The sequence below is a fragment of the Martes martes genome (assembly GCF_963455335.1).
Source record: "Martes martes genome assembly, chromosome: 7".
NCBI lineage: Eukaryota > Metazoa > Chordata > Mammalia > Carnivora > Mustelidae > Martes > Martes martes.
This window is the reverse complement of record NC_137894.1, coordinates 111,716,602-111,739,338: the sequence shown is the minus strand read 5'-3', so window position 1 is coordinate 111,739,338 and position 22,737 is coordinate 111,716,602. Positions and strand designations below refer to the sequence as shown.

The 22,737-nt window shown below is 36.7% G+C and overlaps 2 protein-coding genes across 2 annotated transcripts in view; one reads left to right on the top strand and one right to left on the bottom strand.

The window, feature by feature from the left end:
- ATP6V1D (ATPase H+ transporting V1 subunit D) overlaps window positions 1-3,465 on the top strand; it is a 29,977-nt gene extending 26,512 nt beyond the window's left edge. Inside the window, exon 9 of the mRNA XM_080808421.1 lies at window positions 1,033-3,465. Coding sequence (XP_080664547.1) covers window positions 1,033-1,174 — 142 coding nt within the window. The 3' untranslated portion in view covers window positions 1,175-3,465. The remainder of the gene's footprint in view (window positions 1-1,032) is intronic.
- A 116-nt stretch (window positions 3,466-3,581) lies between these two features.
- The window catches only part of PALS1 (protein associated with LIN7 1, MAGUK p55 family member), a 74,391-nt gene continuing 55,235 nt past the window's right edge, over window positions 3,582-22,737 (bottom strand). Inside the window, exons 8-14 of the mRNA XM_080808420.1 lie at window positions 20,214-20,397; window positions 18,453-18,524; window positions 17,343-17,414; window positions 14,422-14,589; window positions 13,530-13,732; window positions 12,589-12,699; window positions 3,582-6,427 (exon numbers count right to left, since the gene is read on the bottom strand). Coding sequence (XP_080664546.1) covers window positions 6,251-6,427; window positions 12,589-12,699; window positions 13,530-13,732; window positions 14,422-14,589; window positions 17,343-17,414; window positions 18,453-18,524; window positions 20,214-20,397 — 987 coding nt within the window. The 3' untranslated portion in view covers window positions 3,582-6,250. The remainder of the gene's footprint in view (window positions 6,428-12,588; window positions 12,700-13,529; window positions 13,733-14,421; window positions 14,590-17,342; window positions 17,415-18,452; window positions 18,525-20,213; window positions 20,398-22,737) is intronic.

The following is a 22,737-nucleotide window of genomic DNA, read 5'->3' as shown; positions in this document are numbered from 1 at the left end:
TAATAATTTAGATTGGATGTCTCCCTCATAAAAAGAAACTAGAATTAATCAATCAACAAATATGTATTGCATGGTGAACATGTCCCAGGAGAAAGTATAAAGTACTTGGGGGCATGATGTAATAATGTAAATCATACCTTTGGAAAATTAGCACAGTACTCAGAAATGAGGCATGTACATAAATTGGTTATGAACAATTAGAGCTGGTAGGGATGATGACACTAAACAGGTAGCACAGAGGTCAGTGTGCCAGGTTCAGAGATGGTGGGAGACAGGTGAAGACCTGTATTCAGGGAAGATGTGGCCATCTATGATTTGTAATAATGAGTAGCATCTATGATTTATAATCTTAATTATGAAAGGTTATTGTGTTCCTGTCCTTCAGTGACATTCAGGATTGTGGTGATCCAAACTGATCCAAAATTTTAATAAATGCCTGAGTGCTCAAAAGGTGTTCCATTATCAAGGGATGGCTTTCAAGGTTTAGAGTCTGGGATAGGGACTTAAAAAAAAAAAAATTACTGTTAAGAATATCAGTCACATTCTTATGCTCAGATTGGCACATGGGATTATCTTCTAAAAAGAGCTTTCTCTGCAGACATGTAGGATGTGTATAGTCTCTCTCCCCCCTCCTCAAAGTCCATTATTAGCTTAAAAATGTGTATATTCTACCTCAAATCTTTATTTTATTTTTATTTATTTTTTAAAAGATTTTATTTATTTATTTGACAGAGATCACAAGTAGGCAGAGACGGGGGGGGGAGCAGGCTCCCCACAGAGCAGGGAGCCCGATGTGGGGTTCGATCTCAGGACCCAGGGACCATGACTTGAGCCGAAGGCAGAGGCTTTAACCCACTGAGCCACTCAGGTGCCCCTCAAATCTTTATTTTAAAAATGGGTTATAAATCACTGCAATTGAATTAAAATTTTGTTCTAGTTTGTAGATGTTTATGATCCTTGTTATAAAACTAGCAGGAATCAAATCTTAGAATTGAAACAGTGTTCAGAAAATTCCCTCCTTTTGTTTTACAGGTTAAAGAAAATACAGGAGAAGAAAAAGATTCTCAAGGAAAAGTCAGAGAAAGACTTGGAGCAACGGAGGGCAGCTGGTGAGGTGATGGAGCCTGCTAATCTTTTGGCTGAAGAGAAGGATGAGGATCTTCTGTTTGAATAATCTTTCCTGCTCAGGTTCTTTCATAAGCCCTAACATGGCACCATCTTAATTCACGATGTGTAGGTTTGGTATGTGTGGCTATTTATTTTTTGGCCTAAGAATTCACTGGTGGTAAAATTTTCCTGGATGTTGGTTTTGGGACTACCTTTGCAAAATCCTAATCAGCAACCATTTATCACTTGAGATTTGTAGACCCTGCCCAGGAACCTGTAGAATTTATTCGGCAGAAGCAGTACCCTGTTCCATGTGCATCTATTCAAGTGATCTGCTTACCAAGCATATTAGGAAATTCCCCTTAGGAAATAGCAGTGGCCTCGGGCCAGCTGTTGCCGTAGCAGCCCGCTTCCTTCCTGCTCCGACACTGTGGCACTATTGTCTGAGAGTGCTGCCGCCGTCCTGTGTAACCCTGGTACTTCCTCTCAAGCTTTATGAAACCTTCACGATTTTTCCTTGCATGACAGGTCTCTGTCCTGTCTGTCATGGGAGTTCTGCCAATTTTAATGTGATTATGGTATAAACAGTAAAATGATATAAAAATGAATTGTTCTTTTTTTTTTCTTAATGTACTAACAGTATCAGTCACATTCTTAACCTGAGATTGGCACATGGGATTGTCCTCTACCAAGAGCTTTGTCTGTGGACATGTAGGACATGGATAGTCTCTTTTTTCCCCCTTCATAGTATGTGTTTTCCTGCTAAGCTTATGGAGACGATTGTTGAATTTTGGGGTACTCATAAACATGCCAGTGAGTTAAGAGGGGTTATTAATACTTCTTCCCTAACCTAAGAAAAAAATAATTCTCATCTGAGAGTATGTAATAAGGTAACTTTTATCTTATAAGCAGTAATACTTGCTGTCTCCCATTAAATAGGAAGATTGAGGCATTTGAGTGGCCATATCAGGATCTGACTGAGGTTTTCTGTGCTGTTTGAGCTGGTGAGCCATCCATGTTTACTCAGGCATTCTTGTACCCAAAGCTGGGCATTTCTGAGTTGATTGGCTACGGGACAGTTTTTGGTGAAATTGTTAACACTTGGCTTATCAGTATTGTATGTAAGTCAATTGATATTGCAAGCCTAGGATTTTTAAAGTCCCAAGCAATTTTGCAAACATTTAATACCTGCTACAAAATAATCTTTAGTTATGTGTCAGGCCCTCTTTTAAGTATTTTATTTATATTATCAAAACAACCATAAGACGCATGTTATTTTAATCCCAGATTTCACAGAAGAAAATTTTAAGGCACAAGGAGCTAGAGTAATTGGTTCTAGGTCAAAAAGCTATAAAGTGGTGAATCCAGGATTTAAATCCAGGCAGTCTACCTTCAGTGTTTTTATACCCTTCTAACCACCCCCCCTTTTTTTTGCTTCCCCTATATTTAAAACTTTGGGTAAAGGTAAGATCCAAGGCCTGTTCTGGAGGAGCTGAGTTTTGGCAAGTCCTGTTTTGAATTAGACATTTTATTCGGTAGGTAACTTAGTAGTGATTGGAAAACCAAGTGAGTTCCTAAGCAGGTTAGTGTTACCTATTTTCAAGGCTTAACATTTAATCCTCCCAACACTGGACTGAAGTGTAAATACTATTCTCTCCATTTTACAGAAGAGGAAACTGAGGCGTTGTCAGGTCAGATAGCAGAGCTAGGATGCAGGCCTTGGCTCTTAAGCAGTATGTACTGCCTCTCTGGGAGGCAAAAAATAGCTCGAAGGGTATGAGAGCCCCGATTACTTAATGGTTTTTCACTCAGGTAAAGTCCGTGTTCACCTTCACCTGCTGAGGCAGGAGAAGTACCTAGATTTCTTCTGTGGCTTCTTAAAGCTCTTTTGTATTGGCTTTGGCTAAACTCTCTACAAAACTACGGATGACTTTGTGGTGTCAGCTTGTTGTTAACTAGAAATCAGAAGAAAACAGTGAACCAAATTTGTTGTGTGGAGTGATGTGATCCATAGGGGAAGGAAATGATCAGGAATAGAAAGCCAGATGGGTAGCAGGTGTGTATGTGTGACACTTTTTGTTGGTATGATTGCCTCCTTTGGGAAATGTAGTGGTGCGGTAGGAAAGTGAATGTTATATATTTGTCAACTCACATCCTAGCCTTTGTCCCCTCAAATCCTTGGCTGCATAGAAGTGGAGTTTGGCCGGCCTAGTATTACATACGTTCTTTTTTTCCTTGAAAATATTTACGTTCACAGTGTTATGTTATCTTTAATAAAACAAGGAACCAGAACCTACATCTGTGCCAATAGGGGGCACTCCCCCACCATGAATAAATTAAAAGGTATTTTATGTTTCACTCAGAGGTTCCAGTGGACTTATTTCTGGCAAAAACTTGCAGACCGAGTGGTTAGGCGAGTTGAAACCTTGAACAGCAGAGGACATAAACACAGGACGTACTCACTGGTCTTATTTGAAATATAATTTTACTTTGTTTTCACAATACAGTGTGCAGTATGACAACTCAAAATAAGAGTGCAGATACAAGTAAGAGTACAAAGGAGGATTAACAATAGATGTCAGAAAGGTTACCTTTTATTAAGGCTAAATCCCTGGTTTATAGTTTCCATACACATTCACAAAATTACATTCAAATTATTCCTTATCAGTACTTATTCCTTAGGCCATGAGAAAAGGAAAAAAGAAAATCCAGACATTACATTTTTCATGTAAAGCAAATCTGGATTAGTCTAAATACTATTCTTTTGCATTTGTTCTGACTTATGAAAACTTAGCAAGGGAACTAATGTGAATTTCATTAGCTACTGCTATCTTTCTGTTAAATGGATGACACCTCTCCCACATTGGGGTCTCCAGTCAGAGCCACAAAGGACAGGAAATGGAACTGGCCAGAGTGGCTGGATAACTGGGTGTATAGCAAGGCTTTTTTTCCTTTTTTTTTTTTTTTAAAGGAAGTCAGCCACTAAGTTTTCACTTTGTTTAGGGATTGTGTTGAATATCAACACATCCATGTCACTGAGACTGAGAAAAGTTTGGGATATAAAAATTTCTATCCCTCTCCCATTGCTGATAAGAACTATAGGACTTCACTGACCCCCAAATTCTCTTGTCAGCTAAGAGTATTCTATGACATGGCATGTGCCTTGGTAGGGTAGGGGCTTTGTTTGTGAAAGCACATGGCCCTCGTGTGGCTCTACAGTCTGTAGGCTAACTCCGGAACTGGCACAACAGCTACTTAAACTGCCAACCTTTTAGATCTTAGGGCTGAAAACAGTTGTCAGTTATGAAAAGCAGCTCATAAAACTCCACTGTCTACCATAGACTACCTTTCATTCCTTAAGAGAAAGTAAACTGCAAAACTGCAAAGATTAAGTGCTAATATTGTTGGTTTTCTCTGTCCTAAACTGGAGTGTTTCAGATCTGTAAAGACAGTATGGCATCTCTTCCCCTGACCCAGGAATGTTACTTTCTTCCTAAGGAACGGTTATCTTGAAAGTATTTCCATATAAGACACATTGCAGCCAATTTCAAGGCCATGCAAATTTGAACAGAAAAGGCAACATAAACTATCTACATTTGTTCAAGTAAAATTACATAGAAATCAAATATATACACAACGAGACAAACTACTCATTAAAAACAATTGTTTACGTTAAATTAAGTGACAACTCCATGTTATTCCAGTGTTTAGCTTTGGGAACAGGAAATGCTGTAGCTAAAGTCATAAAAATAAAATCAAGACATTCACATTTGAGGTCGTTTGACACACATCACACTATCCCTAAAGGCTTGAAAAGACTACAAATTAACTTTCCATACCAATTACAGAAGTTGAATTTTAAAGCTACAGCTATAGAGAGAGTATGAAAATCCCATTAGCTTAAACATTTATGATTTAGCAATACATTGCATTCTGGTCGTTAAGAGGCAGAACTTGATGGGATAAAAACTTGCTTCTGTATGTTTAACTCCCCACCCCCACCTATGTTCTTTTCCTATAATGTTCAAATGACTTTCAGGTCATCCTTTCCTTGTGATCTCAAAGTCAGTTGTTACAGTATCTTCCTTTGGGTATAATTTTATTCCAATGCTAAATGAGTTATCAATGACCATTTGTCAACCTATTAAATATTAGTATACAGTACAGCAGCTATATTCATCCCACATTTCATCCCATAATTCCAGTTTATTACTTATATATGGCACAGTCATCAAATTATACTGTGCTCATATATAAAAAATGCAAAACTGTCAAATGTGCTGTGTCCTCTCATATATATGAAAAACGATTTGCATCATGAGGAAAAACTAACCATCAACAGTTTATATGACCATCTGCCATTCATAAAAGTGTAACTTACACATTCTATTGTACTATGCAGATCAGAGAAATGATGCAAGGTTATAGAATCACTTGTGACAATATAAGCAAAAACTTCAGAAAATCGTTAAAAAGATACTTAACTAGATCAGAATCTATTGAGTGTGCCATGAAATCTGATCCACAAAGTCTGAGCTAAAAAACTGGTGTTTCTAATGGAATGTTTCAGAATTAAAAGACACACAAATGAATTCAAGCCTAACAGAACAGCTTGAGACCAAAGTGGCACCATTTTAGGAAAATATTTCTGATGACAAAACAAGCCTTCTAACCAAATACTGTCCTGCCCAGTACACAGAAGCACAGTCATCCCCCACCTCACCCCATTTCCATGAAGTCCTTTAAGTTAACTGTTAAATAGCATCAATATTTATAACTATGTGAGACATGGACCGTTGTATATATACAGACAAGTTTTTCATGGAAATAGGACCAGGCAGAAAAGATTTAGTTAGGTGAAAACAGAATTAAAACATTTTTACAGGGATAAAATGGAACTGGTCTATTGAAAGCTTCCATTTAGAATCCTCAGAGGAGGCAAGAATCTCTAAAGCCATGTCCAGAGAATAAAGACTGCTATGCACAAATTGCCTAAGGGGATTTTCTCACTAGTTTGAGATCAAAGAAGAGGTCTACAGCTTATTTGGCCTGGTACCTCAGGGTCTTGCTGAAGTATCAGGGCTCTCTTCCTAGTGGCAGTTTGCCAGGTAAGTCCAATCATACCACAGAATGGATGTTTCCCTCACCTCAGCCAAGTGGACGGTACCCACTGAGGTTCAGTATCAAGTTTGTTAATTAACCTAAGCAATTCCTGATAGGCTTTATCAAGATCTGAATTCACAATTGCCGTGTCAAAGTAGTGGCCATTGTTCTGCTCCATTTCTCTAGTCTTCTCAATGATTTCTCTCAACTCTTCAGGCTGTAAAGAGAATACAAAAACAGGTAATTCCATTCCTTCAAAATACACAATGAGTCACAGGTGACTGAAGAACAAAAAAAATGGCCGCCTGTTGCTTGCTGTCTGTCAAAATATGCCACTTCAGGAGCTCCTCTTCAACCCTGTTATGGCCTCTGATTTCCTTTGCTCTGGTGTCTTCAGGACTCATACTGAATCATTTGGGACTGAGTACAACCTGTTCATACTGCTACTCAGGTTTTTATGTATTTGTTTTACTCACTAGAGGCTTCAAGAGCAAAGACTGTTACTAAAAAGCCCCTACAAATATTTGCTTTCTAGCATTTTAGGGCATCATCACCTTCCCTTTAAAAAAAAAAACAAAAACATCTTTTGTAATACAGAGTGAACCTTTCAGGTTGAAGCAAGGTTGGTAGGACCCAAAATGCCATCTACTCTTGGCTTTATAAAGATTTGCTGTCCTTTTAGATCTATTGCAGAGTTCGGCAGGGTAAACATCATGGGAAAAGAAAAGGATCAATAGAATGGGTATCTTTCCATGAAAACACCGCAGGTCAACCCAAATTTAATCATCTAATGTTCTGGGGGAGTTACTTGGCTAGTTTCTCTGTTTGCAGTACACAAAGGAGGTCTTTAAAAATGCAAAAAAATATCCTAAGGAGAGTTTGGGAAATGACACAGAGCAGGCTACTTTAAAACACTGGGTAAAGGAAACAGCTGTTTCACAAAGATGAGCAGGTAGTGAGGTAGGGTATGAAACTTAGGCAGAATCCCCTGATTACCAGGCACATGTGTTCAAGAAAGTAAAACTACCCCCAAAGCACTCGTTAATGACGAGAACTCACTCGTAAGTCCAAATGTTTCTGATAAAAAAGTCACACACCAATACTATATTGGACCCACAGTACAAAACAACTTATTCAACTGGTTGATCTTCTGCAACAGTAGGAAGACATACTAAAAATAAAACTAGTCTGGCCTGTCCTGAAGCAGTTTCTTGTGTGGCTCTCTAATTTTCATTCTGGAATGTTGTGCATCTGGCTGTGGTACACAGAATCCTTTGTTTCCTAGGGACTCTACTACACCATTATAAATAACTAAACACTAACATTCTTGCTAAAGCTTAGGTCTATTCAAATCTCAAGACTACTGACAGAACATTCCAGAAAGTCAAAACAGAATCTAAACTTTGTGGTGCTAGAGTTGAAATGTAAAGCCCTACATCTCACATAGATTCACATAAAGAACGAATCCACCTAGTTTTTCTTTATTAAATTTAAAGTATTACTTTCTCTTTTGCCAAAATGGCTTATACCATTTATTTTAATTTAGGTTTTAATTTTCTCCTGTTTTTCAAATTACAATTCATGACTATGATGAAACAAAATGTTTTTGTGGAATAAAAAGGCAGTAAGATACACCACCCTCTATACATTCTTACCGGTGTGCATGGAACATACACCCAGACGGAACCGATGTTGAATCATAAAATAAGGCTGAGACATTTTTGAAAGATTCACATCTTTATAGGCTATGTTCTCTGATCACAATAGAATTATAAATCAGTAAAATATTTTTTTAATCTCCAAATAATGTGGAAATTAGAAAATTACATACTTCTAAATAACCCGTGTGTTCAAGAAGAAAATGACAAAGGGAACAGAAAAAACTTAAAAATTTGTAGAATGCAACTAAGGAATTGCTTAAGAGGGAAACTTCTAACTTCATATTAGAAAAGATGAGGGGTGCCTGGTGGCTCAGTCGGTGAAGTCTGCCTTTGGCTCAGGTCATGATCCCAGGGTCCTGGGATTGAGAGCCACATCGGGCTCCCTGCTCAGTGGGGAGCCTGCTTCTCCCTCTCCCTCTGCCTGTTGCTCCTCTGCGTGTGATGTCAAATAAATAAAATCTTGGAAAAAAAAAAAAAGGAAAGAAAAAAAAAGGCTTAAAAATCTAAGTTTTCTTCAGAAACTAGAGCAAATGCAAATTAAAGCCAAAGTATAAGAATAAAGTAAGTCAATTAAATAGAAAAGAGACAAATAGTAACGAAAATTAAAGATAAAAGGTCTCTGACATTTTTTTTTTTTTTTTTAGATTTATCTATCTGAAAGAGGGAGAAGAGTACATGTGTGATGGGGGGAAGGGCAGAGGGGGAGAGAGAATCTCAAGCAGACTCCTGCTGAGTGTGGAGCCTGACACGGGACTCCATTCCACGACCTGAGATCATGACCTGAGCCAAAACCAAAAGTTGGACACTTAACTGAGTCACCCAGGTACCCCTCCACCCCCCAACTTAGTTCCTTTTCTAAAGTGTTTTAGTTACTCCTTTTAATTTCCATATAAATTTTAAAAAGCCATCTTTTCAATTTCTATAGAAACACCTGCTGGGATTTTTCTTTTTTGGTAGGGACTTTCTTGAGATAGAATTCATTTATAATTCACCTATTTTAAAGTGAATGATTTCACGTGTTTTTAGTATAGTTACAGAGCTGTGCAATCAGTATCACAATTTTAGAATATTTTCATCACCCATACCCTCTCCGCAGCCAAAAACCCCCTATCTGTAAGCAGCCACTCCCCATTTTCTCCCAACCCCCAGCCCTAGGCAACCACTAATCTACTTAGGTCCCTATAGATTTGCCTATTCTGGACATCCCATAAGATGGAATCATATGGTCTTTTGTGACTGGGTTCTTTCACTTACAGTGTTTGTAACATGTATGAGTACGTCATTCCTTTTTATGACTTTTTTTAAAAAAAGATTTTATTTATTTATTTGACAGAGATCACAAGTAGGCAGAGAGGCAGGCAGAAAGAGAGGAGGAAGCAGGATACCTGCTAAGCAGAGAGCCCGATGTGGGGCTTGATCCCAGGACCCTGACATCATGACCCAAGCTGAAGGCAGAGGCTTAACCCACTGAGCCACCCAGGCACCCCTTTATGATTTTTTGAGACTTATAATAAAGCTGCAGTAATCAAGACTGTGATATTAGCATAAACACGGAATCAAGTCTAGAAATCACCCCCACCCTGCTTCCTGTTCATATTTGAGGAGGTCATTTTTTAAAAACGTGCCAATATAATTCAATGGGAAAAAGGATAGTCGTTTTCAAGAAATGATGCTAGAACAATGGAACATCTATATCTGTTAAAAAACAAAACAAAAACACCAAGCCAACCACCACCCTTACTTCACTCTGAAACAAAGATTAGTTTGAGAGATTATAGACCTAAAAGTAAAAGCTAACACAAGAAAGTTTTTAAAAGAAAACATGGGATAAAATCTTTGTAATCTTGGAGCAGGCAAGTTGTTTCAGACAGTACACAAAAATCATTAACCATAAGAAAAGTTAAAAAGTGTGCTTCTTTAAACACTTTGAGAAAATATTTATATCCAGAATATATACAAGAATTTTTACTACTCCGTAAGAAAACAACTAAAAAAAAAAAAAAGACATCTCACAAAAGAATATGCCTAAATGACTACATGAAAAGATACGACTATCTTTAGTCATCAGGCAAATGCAAATGAAAACCTTAATGATAACACTTCACACTTAACTAGAATGGCAAAAATTGTTAACCAACAAAAGCAAAATCTCATAAGGATGGGGAACAAATGGAATCAACTGCTTTAAAATAGTCTGGCAGCCTTATACAGTTAACCATTTGATCCAGCAATTCAAGAGAAACAAAAACAGAACAGATGTCCACCACAAGACTATGAATGTTTATAGCTGCTTTAATCACACTGGCTCAAAACTGGAAGCAACACAAATAATTTTTTTTAAGATTTTTATTTATTTACTTAATTAATTTATTTGACAGATCACAAGTAGGCAGAGAGGCAGGCAGAGAGAGAGAGGAGGAAGCAGGCTCCCTGCTGAGCAGAGAGCCCGATGCAGGGCTCGATCCCAGGACTCTAGGATCATGACCTGAGCTGAAGGCAGAGGCTTTTACCCACTGAGCCACCCAGGCGCCCCAAAGATTTTATTTATTTATTTGACACAGACACAGTGAGAGAGAGAATGCAAGCAGGGGGAGTGGGAGGGAGATGCATGCTCCCCACTGATCAGGGACCCTGGATCATGACCTGAGCTGAAGGCAGACACTTAACAACTGAGCCATCCAGGTGCTCCATCCCAGATAATTTTTAACTGATAAATTGAGATACATTTATAGCTCATGGTTTACCACTCAGCAGTATGAAGGTATGAACTACTACTGTTAGATACAACATTGATGAATCTCAAAAACATGCTGATCAAAAGCCAGATGCAAACAAACTCTACAGTTCCATTTATATGAGCTTCCAGAAGAGACAAAATAAATCTATAGTGACAGAAAGCAAATTAGTGGTAGCCTAGAGAAGAATGGAGGGGTATTAAATTCAAAGCACGAGAGAATTTTCTGTGATGAAAATGTTCTAAATCTCAACTGGCATGGGAGTGACATAGTATACGTTTTGCCAAAACTCACTGAATTATACAAATAAAACACATGCATTTTATTGTATATAAAATAATTTCAATGAAGTTAATTTTAAAAAATTAGAGAACTCTCATTAGAAAATCAAGCATACTGTAAAATGCTAAAACATTTTGGTACTGATTAAGTTCTTCCTTTAAAAAATATGTATAGTTGGTATCTTTCTAGACCTTACTCAATTTGGGGCAGCTAATTCAAAATAATAGGATAAATAATCCCATGAGAACCCTACCTACCTGAGACCACCAACCCAAAGTTACCTAACATGTTTTGGAATGGTATATAGCCCTTGCATGATACTGAATCCTTGGAGAAGAAAAACGACAAAATAAGTGTGCCTAGTAGAAAACAGAAAAATTAGGCTGAACAAACAGGAGGAAGTACACTCCGGTCCATCCTTTTCCTTAAACAACCATGGTATCTCTGGTCTACCAAAGTAGTTAATGGGCACAGTTTCACAGAGTATTAGTTTCGTTTTCTTCATTGTGATCCCCCTCAAGAACAGCCAGTGATCATGTCTCCTTTTTTTTTTTTGGTATCCTCCCAAGTGCCAAGAACAGCAGATACTCTGACTCCACTAATTTATGAGCTTACGACTGTGTTGCAAATATGAAAAAGGGGTGAACGCTACGTTAACCAGCGGACCTATTTAGCCTAAACAAGGCAACCAGAATTATGCTCATCACAGAGGATGGTAAAATCCTTGACTGTGAATAGCGTTAAGAAGACATTGAAATGTATAACCTCCACATACAGACTCAGTAAGAAATATTAGTAGACCGAGAATGGAAAAAGATCTATCTTGGGAAGGAAGAAAGAAGGTTGGTGGCTATGGTGCACAGCCAAGAATCATGGGAAAGGAATGATATGCTTTTAATGACTTTTAAGGATCTTAAGAGTATTATGATGCGTGTTTACAGCTTTCAAAGAGATTTAGAGCAAATGAAATGAGAAGAACTGAGTGATTTCTCCATAAAACAAATATTTAAGAAATCAGCAAAAAACAAGGAAAAATATTTGTTACTTTGATATAGTAAGTCACTTGACAGTTTTCATTTCACACATTTAAATAAAGTCAATACTTTCAGTCTAACACATTAATTATATTATAGTTTTATTAATAATGTTTAGTAAAATGTGAACTACACTCAACCATGTCCAGCATCTAAAATAATTTTTAAAAAATTTACCATTTCAGATCATGTGAGAAGACCAAAGGGAGAAGACAACATAAATTTCAACCAGAGAAAACCAAGAGCTCCCAACTCTGGTGCCCCACATATGCAGAATATCTGCAGAGAAAAGTGGGTAATTCCTAAGAATCTGTAGAGAACTTTTTTCTTAGGGGTAGAGGGCAGGGGGTTACATAATCCCTATTGGAAATAACACAGAACCATGTGAAAAAGATTAAGGATGTTTTAAGGAATGCCAAAGGTAACCATACATTTGGGGTGGCTACAGGAAATACGTGCAGAACAACAAGAGAAGGCCCCTGCTTTGGAGAGCTGCCACAGTCCAGCCAGAGGAAACAACAGCAATTTTGGGAAAAGTGATAGGGCAGAAAGAATAATCACTTTGAAAGCTCAAGCTGATGTAGCTTTTAAGCACTGTGACATGTTAGGTCATGACTGCTTCATGTTTACTTCCAATGGAACAGTACAACACTGTAAAAACTTTACCTTTGGATTCTTGCCCTCCTTGGCCAATAACGCCCGAAGTCTTTCTTGTGAAGGGGGTGCAATGAAGATAATATATGGTTTCAAGTCTGAATTGCGGAGAGTCTTCAAGGACTATTAAAAAAAAAGATATTCTGGATATTTACAATAATATTCATTATTTAACTACTTCCCAATAATATACTTGGAATAATAATGTCATTAAAAAAAAAAGAACATCTCCTATGAGTGAGTTTCCAAACATCTTTGTAACAATTCACAATATTTCCAGATCCTACCATTCACTGTAAGAATATACTGTGTACCTGGAAAACACACACACACACACACACACACACACACACACACACACACACACAGAGTCAGCTTGCCCTCTTTATATAATGAAATAAAAATGAATGACACTGAAGGTCTACAACTGTGATGCTAAAATATCCTCTAATAAGATCACTTAAAGATTATAAAGAACTATATTCAAAATCCATTTTGGAGGAAGCAGAAATAAGCAGTAATATTACCATGTACCAGGGTCTAAATGCAAGCAGAAAAGAAAAAGAAACTCCACACACATACACAAAAGTAGTTCCAGAAAAGTACACCCGAGAAAAAGCAGACTGTTTAATTTAGGAGGCTGGTTTTGACCCCACCTTTGCCACTGGGTGAGTGTGTGTTTCTAAACTTAAGCATTCTACCAAAATAGGGATTACAAAAATCTGCCCTTTTCTATCTAAAAACATTAACTAAGACAATGTGCTTATCGGCTCTAATTTCTTTGATAAATATGCTAGCCCAAGTAATATAAGGAATTCTGAAGGCCTTTGGTAAAACTATTTATACTTTTCTTATATCAAATGTTTATAACTAAAATAGTAGAGACTAAGCTTTTGTCCATTAAAAAATGTAGAGGATCAGTGGGGGAAAAAAATGTATGATACTTTATTTACCTGAGTACGAAGACTTAGAAGACATATTTTGCCAGAGTTGATCACTTGCCGTACTGAATCTATGCTGGTTCCATACAAATTTTTCTCAAATTCACCATGTTCAATGAACTTTCCAGCTGCAATGTCTGCCTCAAATGCTTGCCGTGAAACAAAGTGGTAATCTCTACCAGCTACTTCGTGGTCTCGCCTACTCCGAGTTGTATCTAGGCAAACAAAATTAGGTAAAAATAACAGGCGTGGATCAGAGTAAGGCTGGGGGATAATTCTGCTAGTCAGGGAAAATTTCAATTTTGTAATATAGATGAAACATAAAAAGATAAATTGAAGAAATCTTAAGAGCCCGTGTGTTTAACACTGATTCATTTTATTTCTAGACTGAGAAATGAATAAAAGTGTGGTTTTAGTAACTTAATAATAGTCATATTTAATTGCCTAAACACATTTTATGCTTACACTTTAAATTACTTCTCACATTTAAAACACTGCCACTCATCTTATCCTAGTTTATTTCCATTAAGTTTTTTTTTTTTTTTAACTCTACCCACCCCCAGGTATTAAATAATCTAAACAGAAATTTCTATGTTCAGAGATTAGGTCTACATTTCTCTCTTCTGCATCAGTTTAAAAAAACCAGGAACTGATTCCGTATTGAACAGGTCATTTTAAGAAGCCCAAATTGAAATTCATTTAGAAAATAATTAGTACCATAGGAAAAACTGAAGTTTCTCAATAATGACTATTTTGAGTTACAAATTCTCAAGAGTTTATTAAAACAAGTTCCTCTTTCCTGGGCAAAATTGTTTTGATGAATTGGATGAAAAATTTCCCTCCAGTGAGGTTCTAAGGTGGTCAACTGAAAAGCACAGAAAAATGGGAATGCATCCAAACTTACGAGGAACTGCAGATGCAAAGCGGTCTTTTTCTTTGTTCATGAGCCTCTGACGCAATTCATTCTGGCCACAGTTCTGTGGACCAATCAAAATGATAGGTCTTTTCCTATTTGCTGGCTGATGATAAAGTGACATTTCCTCATAAGTTAAGATCTCTTCATTGTCATAATCTTTGAAAAAAAAAAAAAGTTAAGCCCTTCAGATAGAATTATTGCCATGTAATAAAGACACAGATCTTCCAAAACAATTGGAAAGAAGCAAAATTTATTATTAAAAACACTTAACTTTTTTAATCAAGAGAAGTAATAACTGGGTAGGATTATAAGAATACTTTCCAATGTCAATTATACTTCCCAATACTATGAAAATAAATAAGACAATATATTAATCCTTCTAGAAGCCTTTATTGCTTCTCTTTTTTCATAGTTTTAATAAAATAAAACTACTTGTACTGCTGGTACTGTAAAACAGCTGGTTGGCAGCCCATATTCTGACAGAGGATGGGGCACCAGGGGATGAACTAATGAGAGTATGGTCTGTCATTTTTATAAAATGGGGATACAAATACTAAGAGGGTTGGTTTAAGGATCAGACACAATATATATGCTAAGCGTAATACCTGGCATAGACAAATATTTAAAATAGTGGCTACATACAAACTAGTGTTATCAGAGAAAGTAGGAACACTTTTCTGTGATTACAACTTGAAAACAGTTTGTGCTATCCAAACTTGGAATACTAACCTGAGGTCATGATTCAAAAAGAGGTACAAATTGTGATAGGTGGGATAACATTCCTAAAGCCCATAATCCAGATGAAATCAGAACGGTCAAGTAGTAAGAAACAAAGGCAGACAACAAGCAGCCTGTCATCTTCCCACTCATATTACTTCCCCTGACCAGGGAAGAGCATCAGCTGTATAGTCACACTCAGCTGTAAGTTCCACGGGGCCAGGCAATCGTTTTAGTCTTGCCAGTGCTTAGCACAGAGTGCAAAGCAGGAACTCAACTGTATTTGTCTAAATTCTAACTCTATATTAGCTTTAAGAACTTAAGCAGATCTTTAACATCTGAACATCAATTTATTAATCCATAATCTCAAGGAATTTATCGTGAGACCTAAATGGATGAAGGCATCTAAAGCATATAGTTACTGCCCCTGGAAAAGAATGGTTATTATAAATGATAGTTATTATTAATAAAAAATATTATGATGACACCATTATGAACAAAAGTGTAATTCCTGCCCTTCCCAAAACGCTCCGTCCTCTGAAAAATCAGAGTTCTTTCGTGTAACATGTTCAATCAGATTGTGGCGGCATTTTTATTTATAAAGACTTAGTTATACATCCGTAAACTTCAGATTTGCAGGTTTTCTGTAGCGTAATAGCTGTTAAAGCAGAACCAATGTAGTGTGTTTCAAAGGATGAAGAAACAGATATTAATCACTTATCCAAATACAGAGAAAAGGATTAAAAATTCATTAAATCTTAGCTACACAATGTTTCAGTTGGTATTAATGATGTTTATTTGGAAAAGTAGATCGACTGCAGATTTAGTTTCAAATGGGGTTTTTCAGTAATCTATAACATTTTATTTTCATGTTTAATTTATGCTGCCTGAAAAAAATATCTGAAGGTATTGAGAGAATAAGACTTACAAACTGTATAAGAAGTTAAGGAGTCCCTTTGCTTAATTTATCTGGCTTCTTTCTGACAAGAACCAAAGCAGGAGTAGCAAATTCTAATGCACTAAAGAATGAACCAAGAAGGTAATGAAAAGCAGTAAAATCAGGCTGAGTTTATAAAAACTGGGTGTGGTGGAAACTGTTGAACTAAGATAGTAGGTCCTAATAGAGAGACAACGTCATCACTGGGTCCATCAAACAGCTGTTACTTGGGAATACATGCCTTGTGTTATTAGAGTCTTTGATATTGAAGAGACATTACACTTAAACATTTTTTAATTTTAGTAATAAAACAAAAAAACTCTATGTACCTGACTCAGCCAGCAGGGAGCAGGTTCTGTGGAATGGGTTGCCTCAGTGACATGAGTTATTATACATAAAATACTCATTTTTTACTTAAAATACAATTATATTGTTAGATTTTGTTTAGAGGCATCTATTAATTTCACAAAGAATTTAAGTAGGATAAACAGAGGAAACTATCAATATTAACACTGTATAACGTTAAACTGTACTTTAATTTTTATGTCAGTTTTTCTCTAAGTTCAAAATACTGCATTACCCATAGGATTCCAAAAGAAAACAATTTCTGTGAAATGACTTTCTTAAGCACATCTTACATTAAGAAGCAAAAGAGGGTAAGAAATACAACTCTCTGAAAAACAGAAGTTTTTCAGACATAAATCTTAAAAATCTTTCAGACATAAATCCAGCTATATCTAAGAGTAGAACTCACCATCATTTCTGGCGGGGGAGAACGGGGGTGTGGTTGGGGGGAGAGGGGTAGAGGGTGAGGGAGAGAGAGAATCTTAAGCAGGCTCCACACACAATGCAGAGCCCAACTCAGGGCTGATCTCAAACCCTGAGATCATGACCTGAGCCAAAATCAAGAGTTGGATGCCCATCTCCCTGAAATGAGGAAGTTGAGAGGCAATGTGGGGGGTTTGGGGAGTAGTAAAGAATAAACGAAACAAGACAGAATCGGGAGGGAGACAAACCATAAGAGACACTCAATCTCACAAAACAAACTAAGGGCTGCCGGGAGGAGGGGGGTCGGGAGAAGGTGGTGGGGTTATGGACACTGGGGAAGGTATGTGCTATGAAGTGTGTAAACCTGGCGATTCACAGACCTGTACCCCTGGGGCTAATAATACATTATACGTTAATAAAAAAATAAAAAATTAAAAAAAAAAGAGAGACGCCCAACTGACTGAGCCACAGGTGCACCCAAACTCACCATCATTTTTATTGGCATTATATAAAACCTTTTTCCTCTTCTTTTTATTCTTCTTTGCACACCATAGTTTTCCTGTTGAACAATTAAAAGCATAACTGTAAATGTGGTAACTGTTTCCTTGAACAAAGCTACATATGTGAAATTGAAGAACTCAAGTAGTTTTATTTATTTATTTTTTTTTAAAGATTTTATCTATTTATTTGACAGAGAGAGAGCACAAGTAGGCAGAGAGGCAGGCAGAGAGAAAGAGGGAAGCAGGCTCCCTGCTGAGCAGAGAGCCCGATGTGGGGCTTGATCCCAGGACCCTGAGACCATGACCTGAGCCAAAGGCAGAGGCTTAACCTACTGAGCCACCCAGGCGCCCCTCAAGTAGTTTTCCATTTAAATTTATAAGCACATACTGTTGTACAGAATTATTTTTCAGGGAAATAGTTATAATTTTCCATTAGTCTCACATTACAGATTATCTTTTTTTTTTTTAATTTCTAAAAAATGTTATTTATTTATTTATTTGAGAGACAGAGTGAGACAAAGAACAAGCGAGCATGAGAGTGGGGAGGGTGAGAGGGAGAAGCAGAGGAAGAAGCAGACTCCCTCCTGAGCAGGAAGCCTGATGCAGGACTTGATCCTGGAACTCCAGGATCATGACCTGAGCCGAAGGCAGTGACTTAACCAAATAAGCCACCCAGGCGCCCCTACAGATGATCTTTAGTACTTAAATCCTGTCCTTTCTTTAGAGTTCTAAGATAATTAGCTTTGCCTCTCATATCACTCTTACCATGAATACATATTTTTTGACACTTCTAACTGATATGTAATCTTTAAAAAAGATTTGAGAGAGAGAGAGGAGTGAGCTAGCATGAGCAGGGGGAGGGGCAGGAGAGAGAGAATCCTCAAGCAGACTCCCCAGTGAGTGAGGAACCCAATGTGTGAGGAACCCAATGTGGGGCTCCATCCCAGGATCCTGAGATTGTAATTTGAGTTGAAATCAGGAGTCGGCTGCCTAACCGACTGAGCTACCCTGGGCGTCCCCTGGCATGTAAATTTAAATATAGTTCCAGATGGAGACCTAAGAAGCCTTTCATTAATGTCAAATATTAAGTGTCCAACCTGATTTTTCTGGCTCCTTGTCTTCTTCTATGGTTTGCTTCATGGCTTCCCTTTGCTGCTGAAAGCTTTTCCCTTAGTAGCAGAAAGAAAGAGAGTAAAATATAAGACAAAAGAATATAAGTTTTTGTTTTTTAACCCAGGGGAAAATACCAGAAGCAACTCTTCACTTACATTCCCTTTTAAATCTTTCTGCCACCATATGAGAGTATGTCAGCTATGATAATAAGCCTCCAAATGTTTAAAGTATTAGGTTTCAACCTCACTATCAACCAATCCTAGGACAGATATTACTAGAATATAGATATATCATCTATTAGAAAAGATAAGAAACCAGTGTTAGAAAATCTAATAGTTCAATTTTTACAAAGCTTTCACTGTGTACTCACTATGTGGAAAGTACTATGCTAGATCATTTAGAATTATCTCAAATAAAACAAATTAATTCTAGGAGTTAACTTTACAAAATATGTGAACATTCTTCACTTTTTTAAGATAGCACTCAATATATTCCCTTGCATTTGTTATTCTCAATCCCTTCTTCCATATATGTGTTTTAATGATTTTTTATTTCCACCTTTAAGCTACCACTGATAAAAATAAATGAAAAACGTACAAAGTTTTTCCTCTCAGAATTAAGATTTTAATACAGGAGGCTTTCAAAGTTTTTGACTTTGATCTTCTTTCAGATATCTACCTTAAAATCAAATGTATTTTTTCTGGAGGATAAAAGTGGTTTTACTTAGAAAATTTGGAATAGAGTTCTACTTCTACAATTTTTATATCCAGTTCTTTTTGTTTCAAGCTAAGGATTCTTTGAAATCAATAAGCAAATTCCACCTATGTTGGGATAATCTGTAGCATTTAGTGCATTTCAAAAGAGCACAGCAAAAACATTAACACGGAGTTTGGCACACGTAAGAAGTATTCAAGATAACCAGGTTATCTTATGCTATACAGATCTGCATTCCTAGTAAAAATAAGTAACTATGATGAGAGGGGAAATTTTAAGAGCATTAAAATTTTAAAATAAGTAAAAAAATTAAAAAAAAAAGTATCTGATTTTGATATTCAAGAAAAAAATAAGGAACAAAATATCAAAATATCAAACATATCAAAATGTTTAAAAGCATGAGTCAGGTACTTCTTTGGCACATTTTTATAGTACATATGTATACAGACTGTTGTAATGGCAGCAGACATTAATGGGAGGTGGACAATATGACCTCTTAAATCTTCTAACACTTAAACCCATCATCAAACTCAAACTAAGGTAGATCTATTTATTTGCCCTATAAAAGACTTACAAATGATATAACCCAAATCTCCTTGATGCATCTTTCAGAAACTCAATGTAATCAGTCAATATACTCTAGTTCTAAATATTTATGGGCTAAAGATGGCATGAGAAGATATCAAATTACTATCTGGCACAAGCACCAAGTAGAACATAATGGCTACTCAATACTCCAGCGTTTCTAGAGGAATGTCCCAGGTTACTGTGAAAAACCAAGGGGTGTAGCATCTTCAAAATTAACATAAGAAGCCCATTCCTCATTCTCTGAACTGTGACTGAGTACAGATAAAATTTGTTTTCAGTTTTTAGGTTTTAAAATAGAGGATTTGTAGCTTTTTTTTGTGAACTTATTAATATATATAAAGACCCAACTGCATGAAAAAGTAATTATATCGTTTTTTAAAAGATACGGAAAAGTTTTTCTCTGTGAAGGCTTTTTAAATATGTTCTATTATATTGTCTTTTACCTGGAACAAGCCCAGCTAGAGGCTGATTATCTTCATCCCCTTCCCTGTAGGCTTGCCACCAATTTGGATCTTCTTGACTGATGACATGAAGTATATCCCCTTTTTGAAAAGATAGACCTAATTCTCGACATGGAACATAAGGGTCATCTGAGGGGTCATAATCAAAATGAGCTTTCACATGGATCTAAAAGATAAAAAGCATAAAATTCAAAACAACAGTAATGATGAAATGATAACACAAAATATTCAGCATAAACATTAAGATGTTATAATTTTCCATTAGTGTAAAGCAATTATGAGTTGAAAGCGGGGAGGTTTAGTTAAATAACAGCAGTTACTTACTTCTGCAATTAAGTTCATCTCTCTGTTGACTGTAAACATGTACAAGAGTAAAAAACAAACAGAACCATACGAGAGTAAGCAGAGCATCGAACTGTTATTAGTCACTAACAAGCCTGAAGTGCTCAGGGGCCTCAAAGGCTTGAGAGAAGCAGGAGGGAATGTAACCGAAACCCCTTCACTCTCCTTCCCTGACCTTTGAAAACAATGACTCTGCAATAAGGTATGTAATTTCTAAACCACAACCACCTGGAAAGGTAGACTAAACCTAACCACATCTGTCACCTTTATAGGAGAGTGTCAGTTTCCTGGGTGCTGTCTTCCCTTCTTGAATACACGGTCAGTGTAACTGTGCCTTTGACTTCTCTGTTTCTTTCAAAGGGATGTGTTTAGGTTTGTAAACAATCACACCCCAAACTGCAAAAATCATCTCAATCAAATTTATAATAAATTCCTGTTGTGTTCTATTTGTAGGCTTTGAAATTAAACAATGGTACAAGTTATAATTTTTGCTAACAATATATTTTTTCATATCCAAAAATGTGTGAGACTTATAGCATTAAAGGTAGGTAAGAATTCACATGAATCTTCTTGAAAGCTAAGTTATTGCCTGTCTTCCTTGCTCCAAAATACCTACGTAAGATATAACAAAGTCATCTTAATTCTAAGAAGTTATGAAGGAATTCTTTTCAACTTCTCCATCTGTAATTTTCATCCCACCTGGTTAAGTGGCATTTCCAAAATCTGTAAATAGCCCATTTTCATCTAATGAAATCCAACACTGTGCACAATGAATGTTTCTGCCCCATATAGGTTAAACTGCAGCTCAATGAGCCAAGCAATTGATTGACATCCTAAGAATCCTATAATTCAGAGTCCTTTTCTATCCAATTGTTATTTGTCTTTCTTTAACTAAGCCTTTTACCCTTGTCATAATTGAGGCCACCTATCATAAAGATAATACTGGTCTGCCTCAAAAACTGTTTTACGAGAAGACAGTCTATCCTTTTAGAGCTCCTAAAACACAAAACCAACTGTTCTCAATCAATGATGATGGAGATGAAATTTGATCACTTTCTAAGTGATAAAGATATATATATATCTCCCTCTACAGTAAGGCATAACCAAGAATTCTCATGGAAGCAGCAGCCTCTTTCAGAAATTATGCTTGAGTGTGTCATTAGATATTTTTATAATTTCAGAAAAATATATTACTAACTAATGTAAAGAGGAAATGAAATCTAAGTCCTAATATATACAAATAACAACACTGAGGTAAAGCAATTAAATGATCCAGTTAAAAAGGTAGAATTTAGGGGCGCCTGGGTGGCTCAGTCATTAAGTGTCTGCCTTCGGCTCAGGTCATGATCCCAGGGTCCTGGGATCAAGCCCCGCATTGGGCTCCCTACTCAGCGAGAAGCCTGCTTCTCCCTCTCCTACTCCCCCTGCTAGTGTTCCCTCTCTTGCTGTCTCTGTCAAATAAATAAATAAAATCTTTAAAAAAATGTAGAATTTACATGCTAGTCTGTTTTGGGGGGTAGCTTTTCATGGATTTACTCCATAAGTTCAATAGTACACAAAAATCGTTAAGTGTATGGCCAGTGAATTTTCACAAATGAAACATACCTGTATAACCAGCACCCAAATCAAGAATCAGAATTATCACCAGCACCCCAAAAGCCCTGCCTCATGCCCTTTCAGTCACTAACCACCCTAATGTCCTCCAAGAGTAAACAGCATCCTGATTCCTGGAAGCATACATTACTTTCCCTGGTATTTTACTTCATACAAATACAATCACACAGTATTCACTTGGGTTAATGATGAAGAGACCTCATTCATTCTGACAGTGTTCTGCTGAATTTCAACTATAAAGTGCCCTAATGAGCCTTGTTCTTGATGTGAAAACAGAGTTTTGATTAAAATCTTGAAAACTTTGCCAGGTAAAACCAAAAGTGAACTTTAGAAAGTTCTATGAGGTGAGCAGAGAATCAAAACAGAGTTGAAGACTGGGTTAAAAGATATATGTACAATTTTGTAATCTTGGCATAAGATGTAGTATAATCTAGAAGTACCTAATAGGTAGGATTATCAAAAAAACTTCTGTTTATCATCTCTGTCAATCAATGCTTCTAAAATCTGCTTAAGTTTGTTGCTTTTTAGCCAAAAAGTCTTGGAAATCTAA